This window comes from Trichosurus vulpecula, chromosome 5 (assembly GCF_011100635.1).
Source record: "Trichosurus vulpecula isolate mTriVul1 chromosome 5, mTriVul1.pri, whole genome shotgun sequence".
NCBI classification, from domain to species: Eukaryota; Metazoa; Chordata; class Mammalia; order Diprotodontia; family Phalangeridae; genus Trichosurus; species Trichosurus vulpecula.
The window spans coordinates 49,979,704-49,998,076 of NC_050577.1; the positions used below are offsets into that span (position 1 = coordinate 49,979,704).

The 18,373-nt window shown below is 38.1% G+C and overlaps 1 protein-coding gene across 1 annotated transcript in view; it reads right to left on the minus strand.

The window, feature by feature from the left end:
* CDK14 (cyclin dependent kinase 14) overlaps positions 1–18,373 on the minus strand; it is a 657,433-nt gene that overhangs the window by 98,298 nt on the left and 540,762 nt on the right. Inside the window, exon 14 of the mRNA XM_036761007.1 lies at positions 17,317–17,461. Coding sequence (XP_036616902.1) covers positions 17,346–17,461 — 116 coding nt within the window. The 3' untranslated portion in view covers positions 17,317–17,345. The remainder of the gene's footprint in view (positions 1–17,316; positions 17,462–18,373) is intronic.

An 18,373-nucleotide genomic window follows, 5' to 3' on the forward strand; every position in this document is an offset into this window, starting at 1 on the left:
CACTGTTGTGTTTGCTGTCAATGTGGGAAGTTTGGATTTAAAATGATTTGACATTGTTATGTCTTTTTTTAAAAAAATATAATTTTACAAATCTTTTCAGCGAAAGTTATGACCAGATAGAACCAAATAGTTGAAGTCCTGCTGGCCCACTGATAACATTTGACTCCCTATTTTGGGGGGCAGGAGGGGTAGGGAGTATGATGGAGGGTTGAAAACTCTCCTATTTTGGTAGAAATATCAACCACTCTAAACTCCAAGATGAGTCAGTGAATTCTTTTGCACCACTGAGGTAATGCTTTTAAAAGATTTGCCCAGAGAAAGAACTCATTGCATTGCAAGCATTTTGTTAAATGTATCTGTCACAATCTAGCCAAAATGTTTTTATTTTGGCACAACCACCATGCATTAGAACAGGAATTTTCATTACATTTGCTCTCTCTCTCTCTCTCTCTCTCTCTCTCTCGCTCACTCTCGCTCTCTCTCTTTCTCGCAGTGATTGCAGTGTATGGGTACAGGGCATTTCAACCTTGATGTCTGGAAATCTCACATTCTCCCCTTCACTGATTTCACTCCCCCTGCCACAGGAGACAAAGCCTAAATGTGCCCTAAAACATCACTGAAAGGAGTAGGAACTATCCACAGAATAATGGACGCAGTTTAGCTGCATTTCTTTGGCCTCCACTTGTAGACACTGTCATTAGACATTGTCCTCTGTGCATTCAAATGCCATCCCAGACTATCAGCCCACGTCAACGAAACAGGCCTCCTTTTAAGCTCAGATACTTCTTAGAGAATCAGCACACCACAAAGACAGTCGAGTGGGAATCGGCTGCTAGCCTGGTATTAATAATACAATACAGTGCACTAAGGGCATGGCAGATTCCTTCTTCTATATCCCAAATTCGTAGGAATGAACATTAAATGAAAAGGAAAAAAAAAAAGCATGTGCACTGATATGCAATGTACTCTTCCACACATTTACTGATAACTTCACAACTGCACCAATAGCCAATCACAGATTCTGTCTTAATATCTGCTGGGCCAAACCCCACGCTTGCTATTTGTGAGAACTTCACACTTGTAGGATGATGAAAGCTAGTTACAAAAATGGTGTGTTAAAAAACCAAAACCAAATCAGAAGACACAAGTTTCAATGCTACTCCTCCCTCCCCCCATTCGAAAGCTCATCTGACTTGCAAACACTGAAAGATAACAACACATTAAATTCTCAAATTTCATGGACTGATTAAAACTAGTTTTGGAATTACACAAAGCTGATTTTATTCAGTTGCCTATTTGTTAGCTATTTCAATCCTCCAATTTAAAGACTGAGAAAGCAAAAGCAAAGGATGTGAAATTCTAAAATCTGCCATCACCTCAACTTGCCCCCTAGGAAGATAAAACGACTGGTTTATTTTATGTGTATGTGTATGTGTATATGTGTCTGTGTGTTCAGTGTGTGTATATATACACAGAGATATGTATCTATACACAGGTATACACACACACACACTCACAGAAGAGGGGAAAGGCAGACACAGAGAGACAGAGAGAGAAGTGAGGAGGGAAGAAGATAGGGAAAGAAAGACAGAGACATACACAGAGAGACAGACAGACACATGGAATATTTAGTTATAGCACAGGATGAAAGAGCAAGGGGAAACCTTTGGAATCAGGTATTCACAGGGTAGCATCATTACTTGAAGTAGAACACTGGACTTGGTGTCAGAAAGCTCTGGGTTCAAATCTTCATCTCTCTTAGCCCTCATTTCCTCATCTATAAAACAGGGATAATATTAGTGCCTAGTTCAGAGTTGTTGTGGGGATCAAGTATGTAACGCATTTTATAAATTCTAAGGGGCTATTTAAAGGTAAGCTCTTATTTTTAAGTATAGTGAAGGTGCAAAATGTATGTATTCTTACTGTAGTGTGGGTCAATCGGCATTGATTGGTTGGCATTGTGAAAATGTCAGTGAAGAAAGGACCCTTGACCGGAAGTCTATCACACCCAATACTAATTTTTTTAATTTATTTTTTTTTGAACAAAGATCTCCTTTCTCTTCTCACCATTCCATTGAGATAGTATGGAAAACAAAACCCCCATTATAAACATTTATGTATCCAAGCAAAAAGAAAATCTCCACGTTGGTCATATTAAAAAAAGCCTCATTCTGTACCCTGAGTCCGTCACCTCCCAGCAGGAGGTAGACAGCATGTTTCACCATAAGTCCTCTGGAATTGTGGTTGGTCATCATACTGATCAGGGTTCTTAAGTCTTTCAGAGTTGATTATCTTTACAACATTGCTGTTGCTATCTAAATTGTTCTCCTGATTCTGCTTACTTCATTTTGCATCAGTTCATACAAATCTTCTCAGAAATTATCCCTTTTATAATTTCTTATTGTACAATATTCCATCATATTCATATAACATCACTTAATCAGCCATTCCCCAAATGATGGAAATCCCCTTAGTTTCTAATTCTTTACCACCACAAAAAAGAGCTGCTAAAAATATTTTTGCCCATATCGGTATTTTTCCTCTTTCTTTGACCTCTTTGTAGGAGAGACCGATTATTTTTATCACTGAGTCCAAGGGTATGAAGAGTTTAATAGCTTTTTGGGCATAGTTCCAAAATGATTTTCCGAATCAACAGTGCATTAATGTATCTTGTTTTCTCACAGCCTTTCTAGTATTTGAAATGTTCCCTTTTTGGGTCAGCTTTGCTAATATGATAGATGCGAGGTAGAATCTCAGAGTTGTTTTAATTTGTCTTTAATTATTAGTGATCTGGAGTCTTTTTTCATATGACTATTGATAGCTTAGATCTGTTCTTCTGAAAACTGCCTATTCATATCCTTTGAACATCTGCTAACTGGGGAAAAGCTCTTATTTTTATGAATTTGAATTACCTCCTCCCACATCTTTGAAATGAGAATTTTCAGGAAAAACCTGCTGCAGAGAATTTTCTCATTTGCCTACTTTTCTTCTAATTTTAGCTGCACTGGTTTTGTTTGTGCAAACTTTTTTGAGGTTTGTTTTTTTTTTTTTTTTTGGTAATCAAAATTGTGCATTCTACCTTCTGTGATACTCTTTATCTTTTTGCTTGGTCATCAAGTCTTTCCCTGTCTACAGATCTGATAGGTAATTTCTTCCTTGTGCCTCTAATTTGTCTATGATATCATCCTTTATGTCTAAGTCCTATACCCATTTGGAACATATCTTGGTACACAGTGAGAGATATTGATCTCTACCTAGTTTCTGTGAGATTACCTTCTAGTTTTCCCCAAAATTTTTGTCAAATAGTGAGTTCTTGTTTCAATAGTTGGAATCTTTGGGTTCATCAAACACTAGACCCTTATGCTCAACTGCTTCTGTGTAGTCTATACTTAATTTTTTTCTACATATAAACCTTTGTATTTTTTAACCAATACCAAATGGTTTTTTTTTTTTGGATAATTACTGCTTCGTGGTATAGAATTAAATCTGGTACTGCTAGGCCCCAACCTCATACTAATGTTCTTAAGATTCTTGACTTTTGTTTTTCAAGATGATTTTTTTCCTCTAGTGGTATGAAGTAATTTTTGGTAGCTTGATTGGTATGGCAGCAATAAGTAAATTAATTTAGACAGTATTATTATTTTAATTATATCGGTTTGGCTTACCCATGAGAAATGGATATTTCATCATTTAGATCTATTGGAGTGTTATGAGGTTGTGTTCACATAGTCCTTGTGTGTGTCTTGGCAGTTCTGCAGTTATTTTAAACAGAATTTCTTTCTGTCTTTTCCTGTAGGATATGTTGATAATATAGACAAATGATGATTTATGTGGATTTATTTTACATCCTGAAGCTTTGGTGAAATTTTTAACTCTTTTGATGAGTTTTTTTTTAGTTTATTCTTCTAGATTTCTCTAAGTAAATTGTTGTATCATCTATAAAAAGTGAACATTTTGTTTAGACTTTGCCCATGCTCAAGGCCTCAATTTCTTTTTCTTGTCTTATGGCTATAACTAAAAGTTCTAAGACCATATTGAATAGTAATGGTGATAGTATAGAGCTTTGCTTTATCTTCATAATGGAAAGGTCTCTAGTTTACTCACATTATAGATAATGTTGACTCTTGGTTTTAGAGAGGTACTATTTATCTTATTAAGGAATGATCCATTTATTCTCATCTCTTCTAGTGTTTTCAACAGAAATGGATGCTGTATCTTGTCAAAAGGTTTTTATGTATCTATTGATATAATTATAGGATTCTTGTTATTTATATCATCAGTTAATGTTCAATCATTTTCCTAATACCAAAACAGCTCTATATTCCTGGCATAAATCCAAGCTGGTCAGAGTGTATAATCTTTGTGCTATGTTGTTGCAGTCTCCTTGTTAATACTGTACTTAAAATTTTGCACCTATATTTATTAGGGACATTAGTCTACAGTTTTCTTTTTCTGTTTTGATTCTCCCTGGTTTAAGTATCAAGACAATATTTGCATCAAAGAGGAATCTCATAGGACACTCCCAATATTTTCCTATTTTTTCAAATATTTTATGTAATATTGGAACTAATATTTCTTTATGGGATTGATAAAATTCACTTATAAATCCATCCAGCCCTGTTTTCCCCCCTGTTTGGGAGTTCATATATGACCTATTCAAATTTTTTTTCCTAAGATTAGGTTATTTCAGTTTTCTTTAGTTGTGTTAATCTGGGTATTTTAATTCAATGTTTTTTTTGCTTTCAACTACTTCTCTGATTTTCATGATTTCTATTTTTGTGTTTAGTTGGCTTTCTAGGGGCTTGTTTGTTTTTCTTTTAGTTATATGGCCAATTAATTTATCTGTTCTTTTTCTTTTTTATTGATGAAAGTGTTTAGAGATATAAATTTTCCCCTAAGGATTGTATTACCTGTATCCTAAAAGTTTTAGTATGTTGTCTCATTGTTTTCATTATCTTGGATGAAATTACTGGTGGTTTCTATGATTTTTTAAATAGTATTTTATTTTTTCCCAACTATGTGTCAAGACAATTTTCAGAATTTATTTCTACAAGATTTTGATTTTCAAAATTTTGTCCCTCCCTCCCTTCCCCTCTTCCTGAAATGGTAGGCAATTTGATATAGGCTATGCATGTAAATACATGTCATATCATGTAAAACATATTTCCATATTAGTCACAGTTTTGAAAGAAGAGGTCAAAAGGGAAAAAAATGAAGAATAAATTGAGTGAAAAAGTGTGCTTCGATCTGCATTCAGAGTCCATCTGTTCTATCTAGATGTGGATGGCATTTTCCTCCATGAGTTCTTTGGGTCATTGTTTTGCTGAGAAGAGTGGAGTCATTCATTGTTGATCATCACATAATATTGCTGACACTGTGTTTTCCTTGTTCTCCTCATTTCAGTTTGCATCAGTTTATATAAATCTTTCCAGGTTTTTCTGAAATCTGCCTGTTTATCATTTCTTATTGCAACATTAGTGTTCCATTACATTCACATACCACAGCTTGTTCAGCCATTCCCCAACTGATGGGCATCCCCTCAATTTCCAATATTTTGCCAGGGCTGCTATAAATATTTTTGCACGTATAGGTCCTTTTCCATTTTTTATGATCTCTTATGATGCAGACCTAGTAGTGGTATTGCTGTATCAAAGGGTATGCACAGTTCGGTTGTGCTTTGGGCATAGTTCAAAATTGCTCTCCAGAATGATTGGCTCAGTTCACAACTCCAGCAACAGTACATTACTGTCCTAATTTTCCCACATTCTCTCCAACATTTATCATTTTCCTTTTTTGTCATATTAGCCAATCTGATAGGTGTGAGGTGGTGTCATGTTAATGGAATATGAAGATCTTCCCTGTCCACTAATAGGCCTATGTGACGACATGTGTTCAGTCACCGCAGTGATACTTCCTGAGTCACATAGAGACATTTGGGGGAGGAACTTACCTAAGAAGGAGCTTCATTGGGGGAGGCTTGCTTCCTGGGAGGCCTGCTTGTAGGAAGGCTTTCACACCTTTTGGTACTAAGTAGTTAGGCACTGAGTCACAAGGGTTGTGATGCCTTCTGCCTCTGGGCCTATTAGCCAAGAGTGTGTGTATATATATGTGTGTGTATGTGTGTGTGTGTGTGTATATAAATATATATATATATATATATATACACACACACACACATATATATATATATATATATATATATATATATATGTGTGTGTGTGTGTGTGTGTGTGTGTGTGTGTATATTCTGAGGTGAGATTTTGCTTTGGGGGCTTACTCATGAGAAGGACCTTTTGATTCCCTGGACAGAACTCTGAGTAGCCATTTATTAAGAGCCCCCCAACTACTCAAATGTTGATGCTCCTCTGATCTAGTGGTGTATGTAGGTGGTTGTATTACTTTGTTCAGACAGTTGGAGTCTTGTCTATTGAATCTCTGTGCTAATTTCTCTGCTTGTATTTTCTACTTATCTGTAATTAAAGCAAGATTATTAACCCCTTTAAAAGTTGCCTTTCCTTTAAAAAAGCAGATCAAAAAACCTGTGCTAGCAGGCCATCCTGAGTATGCCAAAGTGCTTGCTGTTACAGGTAGTGCCTTAGAGTAGTTTTAATTTGCATTTCTCTAATCAAAAGTAATTCAGAGTTCTTCATATAGCTAATATAGCTTTGATTTCTTCATCTAAAAACTGCCTATTCATATCCTTTTACCATTTATCAATTGGGGAATGGCCTGTATTCTTATAAATTTGCCTCAGTTTTCTATATATTTGAGAAATAAGGCCTTTATCAAAGACAACTGCTATAAGGACTGTTTCCCAGCTTTCTGCTTTCCTTCTAATGTTGGTTGCCCTGGTTTTGCTTATGTAAAACCTTTTTAATTTAATATAATTAAAATTATCTATTTTACATTTCATAATACTCTCTATCTCTTGTTTGGTCATTGTGTATGCTACCTTTTTAGAAAGATGTAGTTTCCTTCCATATTTGTTTTGATTAGTTAATTAATTATCCCTTTTAATTAATTAATTAATTAACTATTTTTGCTTTTTCTGTTCCACCCCCTTACCTGTACCCAGTGTGTGTCTTTCTGCTTCAGGTGTATTTTGTGCAAACAACATATCACGGGATTCTGTTTTTTGATCCATTCTGCTATCCACTTCCATTTTATGGGAGAGTTCAATCCATTCGCATTCACAGTTATGATTACTGTGTATTTTCCTCCATCCTATTTTTCCTCCTGTTTGGTCCTCTCCCTCCTTTCACCCTTTCCCTCCTCATCTGTGTTTTGCTTCTGTTTAATGCCTCCCCTGGTCTGCCCTCTCTTCTGTCAGCCTCCTGCCCCCCTTACTTAATCTCCTCCTTTCCTACTTTCCTGTCAGATAAGATAGATTTCTATATTCAACTGATCGTACATATTATTCCCACTTTGAGCCAATACTGATGAGAGTTATGTCCATTGCCCATCCTCCCATCTTTGCCTCCACTATGGTGGAGGTTTTTCTTGCCTCTTCATGAGAAATAATTTACCCCCATTCTACCTCTCCCTTCCTTCTGCACCCAGTGTACTCCTCTTTCTCATCTCTTAATTAATTTTTTATGTCATTCCCTCAAATTCACCTTATACCCGTACCCTCTGTCTATGTATATTCCTTCCAGCTGTACTCTCAGCGGTACAATTTTTAAGAATTACAAGTATCATCTTTCCATGTGGGAACGTAGACAGTTCAGCTCCACCGAATCCCTTATGTTTTCTTTTCCCTTTTTCCCTTTTTCGGCTTCTCTTGGGTCTTGATAACTGGAGATCAAATTTTCAGTTCAATTCTGGTCTTTCTGTGAAAGCTAGAAATTCTTCTATTTTATATTACCCCCCTATATTAAGTATTATGCTTAATTTTTCCAGGTAGGTGATTCTTGGTTATAGTTCTAGTTCCTTTGCTTTCCCAAATATCATGTCCATGACCTTTGATCCTTTAATGTTGTAGTTGCTAAGTCCTATGTAATCCTAATTGTGGCCCTCTGATATTTGAATTGTTTCTTTTTGGCCACTTGCAATATTCTTTCTTGACCTGATAGTTCTGTAATTTGGCTATAATATTCCCTGGAGTTGTAATTTGGGGATCTATTTCCTGTGGTGATTGGTGGATTCTTCAAATGCCTATTTTGCCCTCTGATTCCAGGATAATTTCCTTCCTGTTTGTCTTCTCTCTCCTTCCATCCTTTCCCTTCTCACCAGTGTTTTGCTTCTGTCTACTGCCTCCCCGGTCTGCCTTCTCTTCTGTCAGGCCCATCCCCCTTTTACTTAACCTCCTCCCTTTCTACTTTCCTGTTGAGTAAGACAGATTTCTATATTCAACTAATTGTTCATTTATTCCTACTCTGAGCCAATTTGCCACTTTGAGGCAGTTTTCCTTGAAAATTTCTTGAAAGATGTTGTCCAGGTCCTCATTTTGATTACAGCTTTTGGGTAGTCCAATGATTCTGACATTGTCTCTCCTGACCTATTTTCCAGGTCAGTTATTTTTCCAATGAAGTATTTTACATTTTTTCTATTTTTTTTTCCATTCTTTTGAATTTGTTTTATTGGATCTTGATGTCTCATATAGTCATTAGCTTCCATTTGCCCAATTCTAACTTTTAAGGAATTGTTTTCCTCAGTCAGCTTTTGTATTTCCTTTTCCATTTGGCCAAATGTACTTTTTAAAAAGCTGCTTTCTTCAATGGATTTTTGTATCTCCTTTTCCATTTGGCCAGTTCTACTTTTTAAGCAGTTGTTTTCTTTTTCCAGGCTGTTGATTCTTTTTATCATAATTCTCTTGCTCCACTCTCATTTCTTTTCCCAATTTTTCTTCTACCTCTCTAATATGAATTTTAAGCTCTTTTTTGAGCTCTTCCATGAGTTCTTTCTGGGTTGAGACCACTTCCTGTTTTTCTTTGGGGTTTTGCCCATAGGTGTTTTGGTATCGTTCTCCTCTTCTGAGTGTGTCTTGATCTTCCCTGTCACCATAATAATTTTCTATAGTCAAATCCTTTTTTCTCCCTGTTCTTTTTTGCTCATCTTTTTTGTCCTTTTTCCTTTCTTTTAAATTAGAGCTCTGTTCCCAAGGTTGAAGGGTTACTGTCTCAGGTTTCTTACAACAGGGGCTGCAGGCCCAGGCTGTTTCCCTGGTGCTGCACTGATATTGCCCTGAGGCCCATGGGGACCTCATGTCTGGAGCTGTGCTAAAGGGGTGAGGTGGGGGCTGGCTGGTGCTGCTAGAGGCTGTAGGCATCTGGCAGCCTACCTGCTGCTGAGCTGAGGTCCTAGCACTGGTGTCTGTTGTGTGCTGAGGCTGGTGGGGTGTGACTGTGTTTCCTCAGGGCTTCCCACTGAAGCATGTCGAGGTCTAGGTGCTGGCAGCTGCTTGTTTGCCAAGGGCTAAGCTGAAACTCGTGGTGATTCTCAGAACTGGAATCTGCCTATTCCCCTGGCTATCCTGAGGCATGTTGGAGGTCCTGGTGTTGACATTTGCCTGTTCCACCACACCGGGGCTCAGGATCTCCTGCTGATTTGCTAAGGTGGGGCTTGCTGCTGGCTTGCTGGAATACTTCCTATCTTGGGCTACATTTCCCTTTTACCTGAATGAGACAGACCTTTCTTGCCTATCTTTCAAGTTTTTTGGGCTAAAAGATTGTTTTACCCCTTCTTTTTGCTGGTTCTGCTGTCCCAGGATTTGTTTTGGGGCGCTATTTTATGACTGTTTGGAGGTGAATGTGGGAGAGTTACAATGATTTACTGCTTACTCCACCATCTTGGCTCCTCTAAGTCTATATTTTTTGACCCACACTTTGTTTAGATTGGTCTCCAGTTAATTTTTAATTGTTTCTTCAGTGGCTCTTTAACTACACATAATTTTTAATACATTGTGGCCCATAAAATATATATTTAATATTTTTGCTTTTTTGCATTTGTTTATGAAGTTTTTATGTCCTGATATATGGTTGACTTTTGTACATATTCATTCATTATATATTCCTCTATTTTCATTTAATAATCTCCATAGGTCAATCATATTTAATTTTTCTAAAATATTATTCAGGTCCTTTACTATTTATTTAGGTTAGATTTATCTAGGTCTGAGTAGATTAAGATCCTTTGCTATTACAGTTTTGCTATTTCTCTCTGTAATTTCATTCAAGTATGTAGATGCCATGCTATTTGGTGCATGTGTGTTTAGTGTTGACATTAATTCTTTGTCTATGGTACTTTTCAGCAAAATGTAGTTTCCTGTTTATCTCTCTTAATCAGGTCTTTCTTTTTATTTTTGCTTTGTCTGAGAACATGATTACTTCTCATTTGTATTTTTACTTCAGTAAAAACATAAACAATTTTCCTCTCTCCTCTAATTTTAACTCTGTAGGCAAAATTAAATCTACAGGTAGAATCTAATGCCTTTGGGTTTTTGTCCCCAATCCTCATTCTTCTTGACTTCTCTGTGGCCTCTGACACTATCAATCACCCTGTTCTCCTGCATGCCCTCTTCTCTCTGGGATTCCATGACACTATTCTGGTTCTCTTTGTACCTGTCTGACCATTCCTTTTCAGTCTCCTTTGCTGGATCTTCATTCAGATCATGCCCAGAAAAGGTAAGTGTCCCCAGGGACTCTGTTCTGGGTCCTATTCTCTTTTTCAATATTATTTCACTTAGTTATCTCATCCATTCTCATGGACTCAATTATGTTAATGATTCTCAGATTTACGTATCTCCATCTAACCTCTCTCCTGGTCTCAGGAGAGATCACTTTTATTCTCTCATCTCCAAATGCCTATTAGAAATCTCAAACTGGGTAACCCATCTTAAACTCAACATACCCCAAACAGAACTCATTATCTTTACTCTTAAATCCTCTTCCCTTCCAAACTCCTCAATTGCTGTGGAGGGCACCACTACACTCCCCCGTCACAAACCTAGACAACTCACTTGACTCCTCACTCCTTCTCACTTGCCATATCCAATCTCTGCCAATATCTCTTGATTATAGCTCTGTCACACCTTTTACATAGATTCCCTTTTCTCTTCAGACACTGCCACTGAAGATATCTGAGAAAGGGAGGATCATGTAGGTGGCAATCTGCCAGAAAAAAAAAACCAGAATGGAATGGGATCACTTGTGCATGTAGAGGGGTTAGCTTTGGCAAAGAGAAGGGTCATAAGGCAGAGGAAAAAACCAGAATGACTCAAAGTTATGATCAGATAAAGGAATTTCTCAGGGTTCATGAACATGGAAGTAAAATGATGCAGCCCCTATTGCCATTACTGGCTTCCTTCTTTTGCTTCCCATTGTTCTCATGCAAGAGGAAGAAGGAGGGATTCCAGTGACTAGGTTGCTCTGCAGCCCAGGGCCACTTTCCATCGTACTATCTTGCCTCCTCTGGAGGTACTTCTGCTTGGCAGAGCTCATTTCCTAGGAGGATCAACTGGGCTGTCCACCCTCCTCCTTGCCAACCAAAAGAGATACTCCCTCTTCTCTCCTAGCTTCCTTTTTACTGGCCATCTTGTCTTCCATGGCTTTGGGGTTCTTGTATATAATGGGAAAAAAGCAAAAAAAAATACCCTTAAAACTTAAATTTAAAAAAAAACTCAGTCGTGGTCCTCAATCCTTAAACTCTACTGTAAAAACATCATGAGAAAGTGGCAAAGAACAAGGTCCAGTTGGAAAAATGCTATTTTAGCCAAGAAGATATTGCTGAAAAGACTGTCCTCTATTTTAGGGGAAGGGGGTTTGAGTAAAAGTAACCCTATGCAAAGTTTGTGTCTTTTAAGGCTAAGTTTATTTAAGTTTTCCTTTCTTTAGTTTATAATTACAATAACATCCTGTATGACAGGTCACTTTTTGCCGAAGGGGAAAGGACTAAGCATTTATTAAGCACCTACTATTTGCTAGGCACAGTACTAAATGTTTCACAACTATTACCTCATTGACTTAAAATAAAAATTAGAAAACTTTTCCTAAATTCACACTAACGAAATGTGCTGGGCATGCTTGTGAATAAAACACACTGACCATCAATGATAATAGCATGAAGAGATTGGAAGAGGGGCCAATAAAAGCTCATCCTGTTGAGTATTTGGACATGGCTATGTTGACAAAAAGACCGACTCACACAGAGGAAAGCACAGTGGATTTCAAGTAAAGAGAACTCCAATGTCAAGTCCCAGGGTTCTAACACGGACAAGGTGTGAGACATTAAGCAAGTCATTTGCCCATTTTTTAGATCTCATTTAACAATCTGTAAAAAGGGAAACACACTTCCTTTTTGTCAGGAAAGTGCTTTGTAAACTTTAAAATGCCATGGAATCATGAGCTTCCAGTCTAACTTGAAGAAAATTATTTCATTTTCCAGATAATGTAGTATTTTTGTGATTTCTACCAGTTAAATAGGTTTGAAAAAGAGTTGGTTTGTTGATGGATGACACATCACAACACATATACATCACAAAAGTAATAAATAAATAAATAAATTAAAATTTTGAAATAAATCAAAACTGAAGATGAAAGGACATTTTATCCAGCATATCCATCAATGAAGGCACTAGACAATGCATTGCCCCACTCCTTTCTCATATGACTGGGAAATTAAACCTGTCCTATGAGTATGTGTGATACTTGCATGAGGGTATGTATAGGTATAAATAGAAATTTTATCTGTGTGTGTGTGTGTGTGTGTGTGTGTGTGTGTGTGTGTGTATGTATATATGGAGCACAGAGTCCTGAGCCTGGAATCAGGAAGACCTGAGTTCAGACACAGCCTCAGACACTAGCTGTGTGACCCTGGGCAAGTCACTTCACCTTGTTTATCTCAGTTTCTTCATCTGTCAAATGAGCTGGAGAAGGAAATGGCAAACCACTCCAGTGTCTTTGCTAAGAAAACCCCAAATGAGATCACAAAGAGTTGGGCGTGACTGGAATGACTGAACAGCAACAACATGTGTATATCACTGATGAGAATAAGTAATAATAATGATTGACACAAATGTCAACGCAGCCTGACTTTTTTTGTCTTTTCTTTAGTGAAACTTCCATGCGTGTATCATTTAGAGCTTTCTCGTTCTAGTGGTCTCACCCTTTGATGCTGAATAAACACAAGTGGGGAGAAAGCCATAAAACCATCAAGTAACATTTCTGAATGACGAAAGGAAAAATGTAAAAAAAAAAAACCCCAAAACACAAACCAAAAAACAAAAACAAATCTTAATGATCCAGTGGCACTTGCCCCATTTTAAGTACAGACGCTTATAATTTTAAGTCACTCATTTGGGTTGTTACTAGACTCTAAAACCTAAATTGCTTTCAGCTGCAAAGCAAAATGCATCTTATTAGCCTTTCCACTAAAGCCAATTTATGCAAATCCTGCATGATTAGCTAAATAATTAAAGTGACCCTCAACATACACGTATAGAAATAATTTGGTATTGAGATATGGGAGGGAAATTAGGGCTGGAAACACATCATCCCCACCACTTAGTCTTCCATCTTTACAATGGCTGCAGTCATACAATGAATGCTTCTTCACAGCTATTTTCGTTTAAGTCCCCAAAGCTGGGTTATTAAAGTCCTAGCTTAAAGCCTTGTCATATTTGAATCCCCACCCCCATCCATGCTCCCTGTGCTGTTGCTTTATCTGCAGACATTTCGGCAACTTTAAGATACTGTCGCCTGCTTAAACACTTATTTAAATCAACAACAGAAAAGTCGGGATCTGTGGTATTGTTTTTTTCTCCCATGAATCTCCTTTCAGGCAGACCTTCTACATTATACCTTTTAGAGTTTTATCTTTAGATGTTGGTCGAAGCGAGACCAATACATGGTAGGTATTATCTGGCTTTCAGGAGTGATTAACTAGTCATTGCACAGATAGGCTCAAAACCCCAACACAGGCAGGGAATTAAAATGAGGTGTCCACTGATTGACAGAAACATGCCTGGACTACAGCCTCCCTGCAGCTATTCTGAGAGGCAGCTTGAAACACACACACACACACACACACACACGTGCACACACACGCACACACATAACACCATTCAATGTTCCTCCACAGCATTGCTGAATAAAGATGGAAATGAAAGAAAAAAAGATAAATCCGTAAAAGGTTAACAGGCAAGTGACAAAACAGATGAAGAAAATACGTGTTGCTAGCAAATAATCCTTTGTTGTTGAGTCATTTTTCAGTTGTGTCTGACTCTTCAAACCCCACTTGGGGTTTTCTTGGCAAAGATTGGAGTGCTTTGCCATTTCCTTTTCCAGTGCATTTTATAGATGAGAAAACTGAGGCAAACAGGGTGAAGTGACTAGTGTGTGTCTGAGGCTGGATTTGAACTCAAGAAGATGAATCTTCCTGTCTCCAGGTCCAGAGTTCTATCCACTGAGCCACCTAGCTACCCTAGGTAGAAAACAGTCCTAGAGGAATGATAGTCATAGTGGAGGCATCAGCTTGCCCCTGGACTTAATAATATAACAATCATGAATTTTAATAATAAAATAATATTTAATAATATAACAAACATATGTTAATAATATAATAATATAACAAAAAATCAAACAAAACACACACACATATATATAATATACACATATATACATATATACACACGTACATATTTTTTAATGAATGAATAAGATTGCAGAGAAAATGCTTCCCTAGAATGGGTTTCCAACGTTGATGGCAGCAGCTCCAAGCCTCCTTTAAATATTCTTTTCAGTGAATACTTTTGGCTGCCATATTGGTGATGCTTTTGGCACTAGGCTTCTTTAGATCAGACGTAGATAACTTGAAAGATGTTACGCCTGCTCTGATTCGCTATTCTCATGTTACTCCTAGCCTAATTAAAAAACCTGATGGTGAAGAAAAAAATTCAGCAGCCCTGAACCAAAATACAGGGTTGTTGGAGTACGTTTGTGAATGTATGTTGTTGTAGGAACAACATAAAATCAAGTACAGTTGTTCTGTTCTACTGAATTGAAGCTGAAAGGAGGCTGGGAGCCTCATTATGGCAATGTATGTTCAATAACTGAAAGGCGTATGATTATCCTCCTGTATCACATTGCTCTAAGAATCCTGAGGATGTTGGTCAGAAATTCAGTCCTGACTTGGCTTGACCAACTGAAATCTGAATTCCAAGTTGCTATGCCCTAAAACAGTGAGGGGAAGATGAGCTGCTGAGGTTTCTTTCTCCTACACCCTCTGCGGTCTGGAAAGAATCACACCTGGAGAAATCTCAACATTTTCTAGGTTTGGCTACGGTCCTTTACCAAAGAGGGCCCAGTTCAGTAGTCATTCTGACCAGCATTTACAGAATCTTTCATCTTGGCATCTTTCATCTCAGGATCATTCATAAATCATCATCACGCTCCTGAGACGGAGGACTTTCCTTGCTCACTGTACAAAAGAGAGAGCTCAGGCTCCCAACTCTGCAAGCCGAACGGGTCACAGTATTGACCAATCATCCACGTGATCAGTAGTAACCAAAGCAGAACTGGCAGGCTTGCTCACCATGGTAACCGTTAAAGCAATTTCGATAGTGGCCCAGGCTCTTGAAATGCCAGTACAGTCATGCCCTAAGGCGTAGGATGAGTAATGGGCCCAGAAAGCAACTTTACAGGTCAATCAATGCGATTACAACAGAAAACCTTCCTCATACTCAGATTAATAAATCCACGTACCTAAGAAGCGACCCTGAAATCCAGGGTTTTACAAAGTCAGAGCTCATAAAATAAATGTATTCCTATTAGCTAGTTTCATGGGTTGGAGAAGCTATGTGAAGCATGTCATCAGTCGTGTGTGTGTGTGTGTGTGTGTGTGTACAAAGTTATCTCATTTGATTGTCACAACAGAAGGTAGAGTAGTTCATCTATGGTGGTATGGTGTGAGTTACATATTTAAAAATTTTTAAAGGATTAAAGCTTAAAGCTGCACAAAGACTTTTAGGACACCCTGTTTAAGGAAATAAATACACATTCACATATATACATATACAGATACATAAATGCACATACATGTACACATACATATACATAATATAAACACATATATACTCTGTTACACATACACACAATATACACACACTGTATACCATATATAAATGCATACTATACATACACTGTAGATATATATAACTCTATAGATCTCAAGAGATAACCAATAAAGAGTCCTTCTGCTCCACCATCACCCCCTCAGTGTCAAGAGACACAGACAAAGGCCCTAACACCTAACAGCCCCTGCTCCAGCACATTCCTGGCACTACAGACATCCAATCATGGCTTGTCCAAGAGCACGAAGAAAGTGGTCTTGGACCTTAGCAGAACCAAGACTATAAAGCCCAGGTCTTCTGATTCCAAATCCAATCTTCTTTTCCCTCTGACATCTCACTAATCTCTACTGTTTTTACTTGCTGGTTTTCTTCTTTTCTATCCAGCTCTAGTCTTCTCTGGGTGTTTTATTATGGCTCACTCAAATGCTCATTTCTAGCTATATTAATCTCCTACTGATGTGATAGCTCTGCAGGCCTCTCTGTTTCCTCCAGGATAGTGACAGCAGGTGCTAACCTTGGCTCTTCAGTCAACATCATCCCCACCTAACAAACACCATTCATGTTCTACCTCAATCCAAATTGTTTCTAGTGGCGCCAGCTGTTGGTACCCAGCATTTGATCATACTTTACCTAGGCCCTGACTGGGGATGTGCTGGTAAATGTTTAACAACTGGTTCTCTAAAAGGATGGTACCCTTTTAAGTTTACCCTGTATTATTAATGTGTTCTCCATCAGTTTCTTAAGTCTAGACAATCAACAAAACAATAAATTAAATCCTGACTTGTAGCACTTGCCAATTTTCTGAGGTGTAAATCCTCCCATGAAAAATTTAATGACTGGCCCCAAGCTGGCAATAGCTGGCTCCAGCATTTCCCTGGCTCTGACAAAAATCAACCCATTTTCTGAGGGAGCAAGGAATGAGGTAGAAGGGGACAAAATCTGACTATGGAGCGCCTAACAAACAAGTTGATGAGCAAACCAAACACTTAGAGAGCAGCATAAGGGTTCAGAAGCTGAGCCAGGGCGCCATTTTGTAGGACATACAGAGAACCAACTTGACTTCTTAATGGCATCCATAGCCAGTTGGACGGTATTGAAAACATGACACTTCCATGATATCTTTAGAAGGAAAAAAAACACCCATAGAAAAGAATCTGAAACATTCCATTCATGGCGGGGGTGGGGGGGGTGGAATTTGCTGCCTAAACTTTTCTTGCAAACAGCTTTCACAGCAATTTGTGCCATCTTACCTGCATCCCCTTCGGCAACCTTGTGTTCTTCAGTGCTTGCTATTTGATAGACTTTTGCCATGACTATTGTTTCTTCCAAAGGCCCGCATACTTTCTCCGACCTCTGGTTGTAATCTTACATTTGGGACAGTAAAAACAGAAGACACTGTGGACAAAATGGAAATTTCAGATATTACTTATTAACATATTTCCTTCTACTTTTATTACTACAAGTCAGCAATGAAGAATTACACAGAAGAACAACATGAAGACTGGTATTGCTGAATTGTTTCAGTTGTGTTCTACTCTTTGTGATGCTACTTGGCGTTTTCTTGGCAAAGATACCACAGTGGTTTGCCATTTCCTTCTCCTGTGCATTAAGGCAAATAGAGGTGAAGTGACCTGCCTGAGGTCACACAGTCAGTAAATATCTGAGGCTGAATTTGAGGTCAGGTCTTCCTAATTCCAGTCCTAGGGCTCTCTGCACTGTTCCACCTAGCTGCCCCAATGTACATCTGTACCAATGTACAATTTGTACCTATCAAGAGCCTGACAGAAAGGCTCCCAGCATGGCAGCACTACTTGTGGAAGCTTTACAGGAGACATGGGTGAGAGTCACATAAGATGAAAAGATGTAACTGGTTTCTGAATTGTACCATGGGGTTAGGCGCTGACATTGATGAGATCATAGATACAGCTTGGAAATGTTCTTCCTCCTAAGTTTCATCCCTTGGAATTCCTGGTTTCCTTTAAGATTGTGGCTCTAGGGTCATCTCTTATATACATAGCCTTTCTAGATCCTTTCTGGCAGCCAGACAGTACGGTAGAGAAAGTGATAGACTTGGAACCAGGAAGATTGGAGTTCAAATATTATCACAGACGCTTACTAGCTGTGTGACTCTGAGCAAGTCTCTTAACCTCTACCTCTATTTTCTCGTCTGCAAAATAGGGATGATAATAGCACCAACACATCCCAAGGTTGCCCAGACAAAATGTGATAATATTTGTAAAGTGCTTAAAATGCTATTACTATCCTCCAGCTGCTAATGCCCCCACTCACAGAATGCCTTGTATTCAT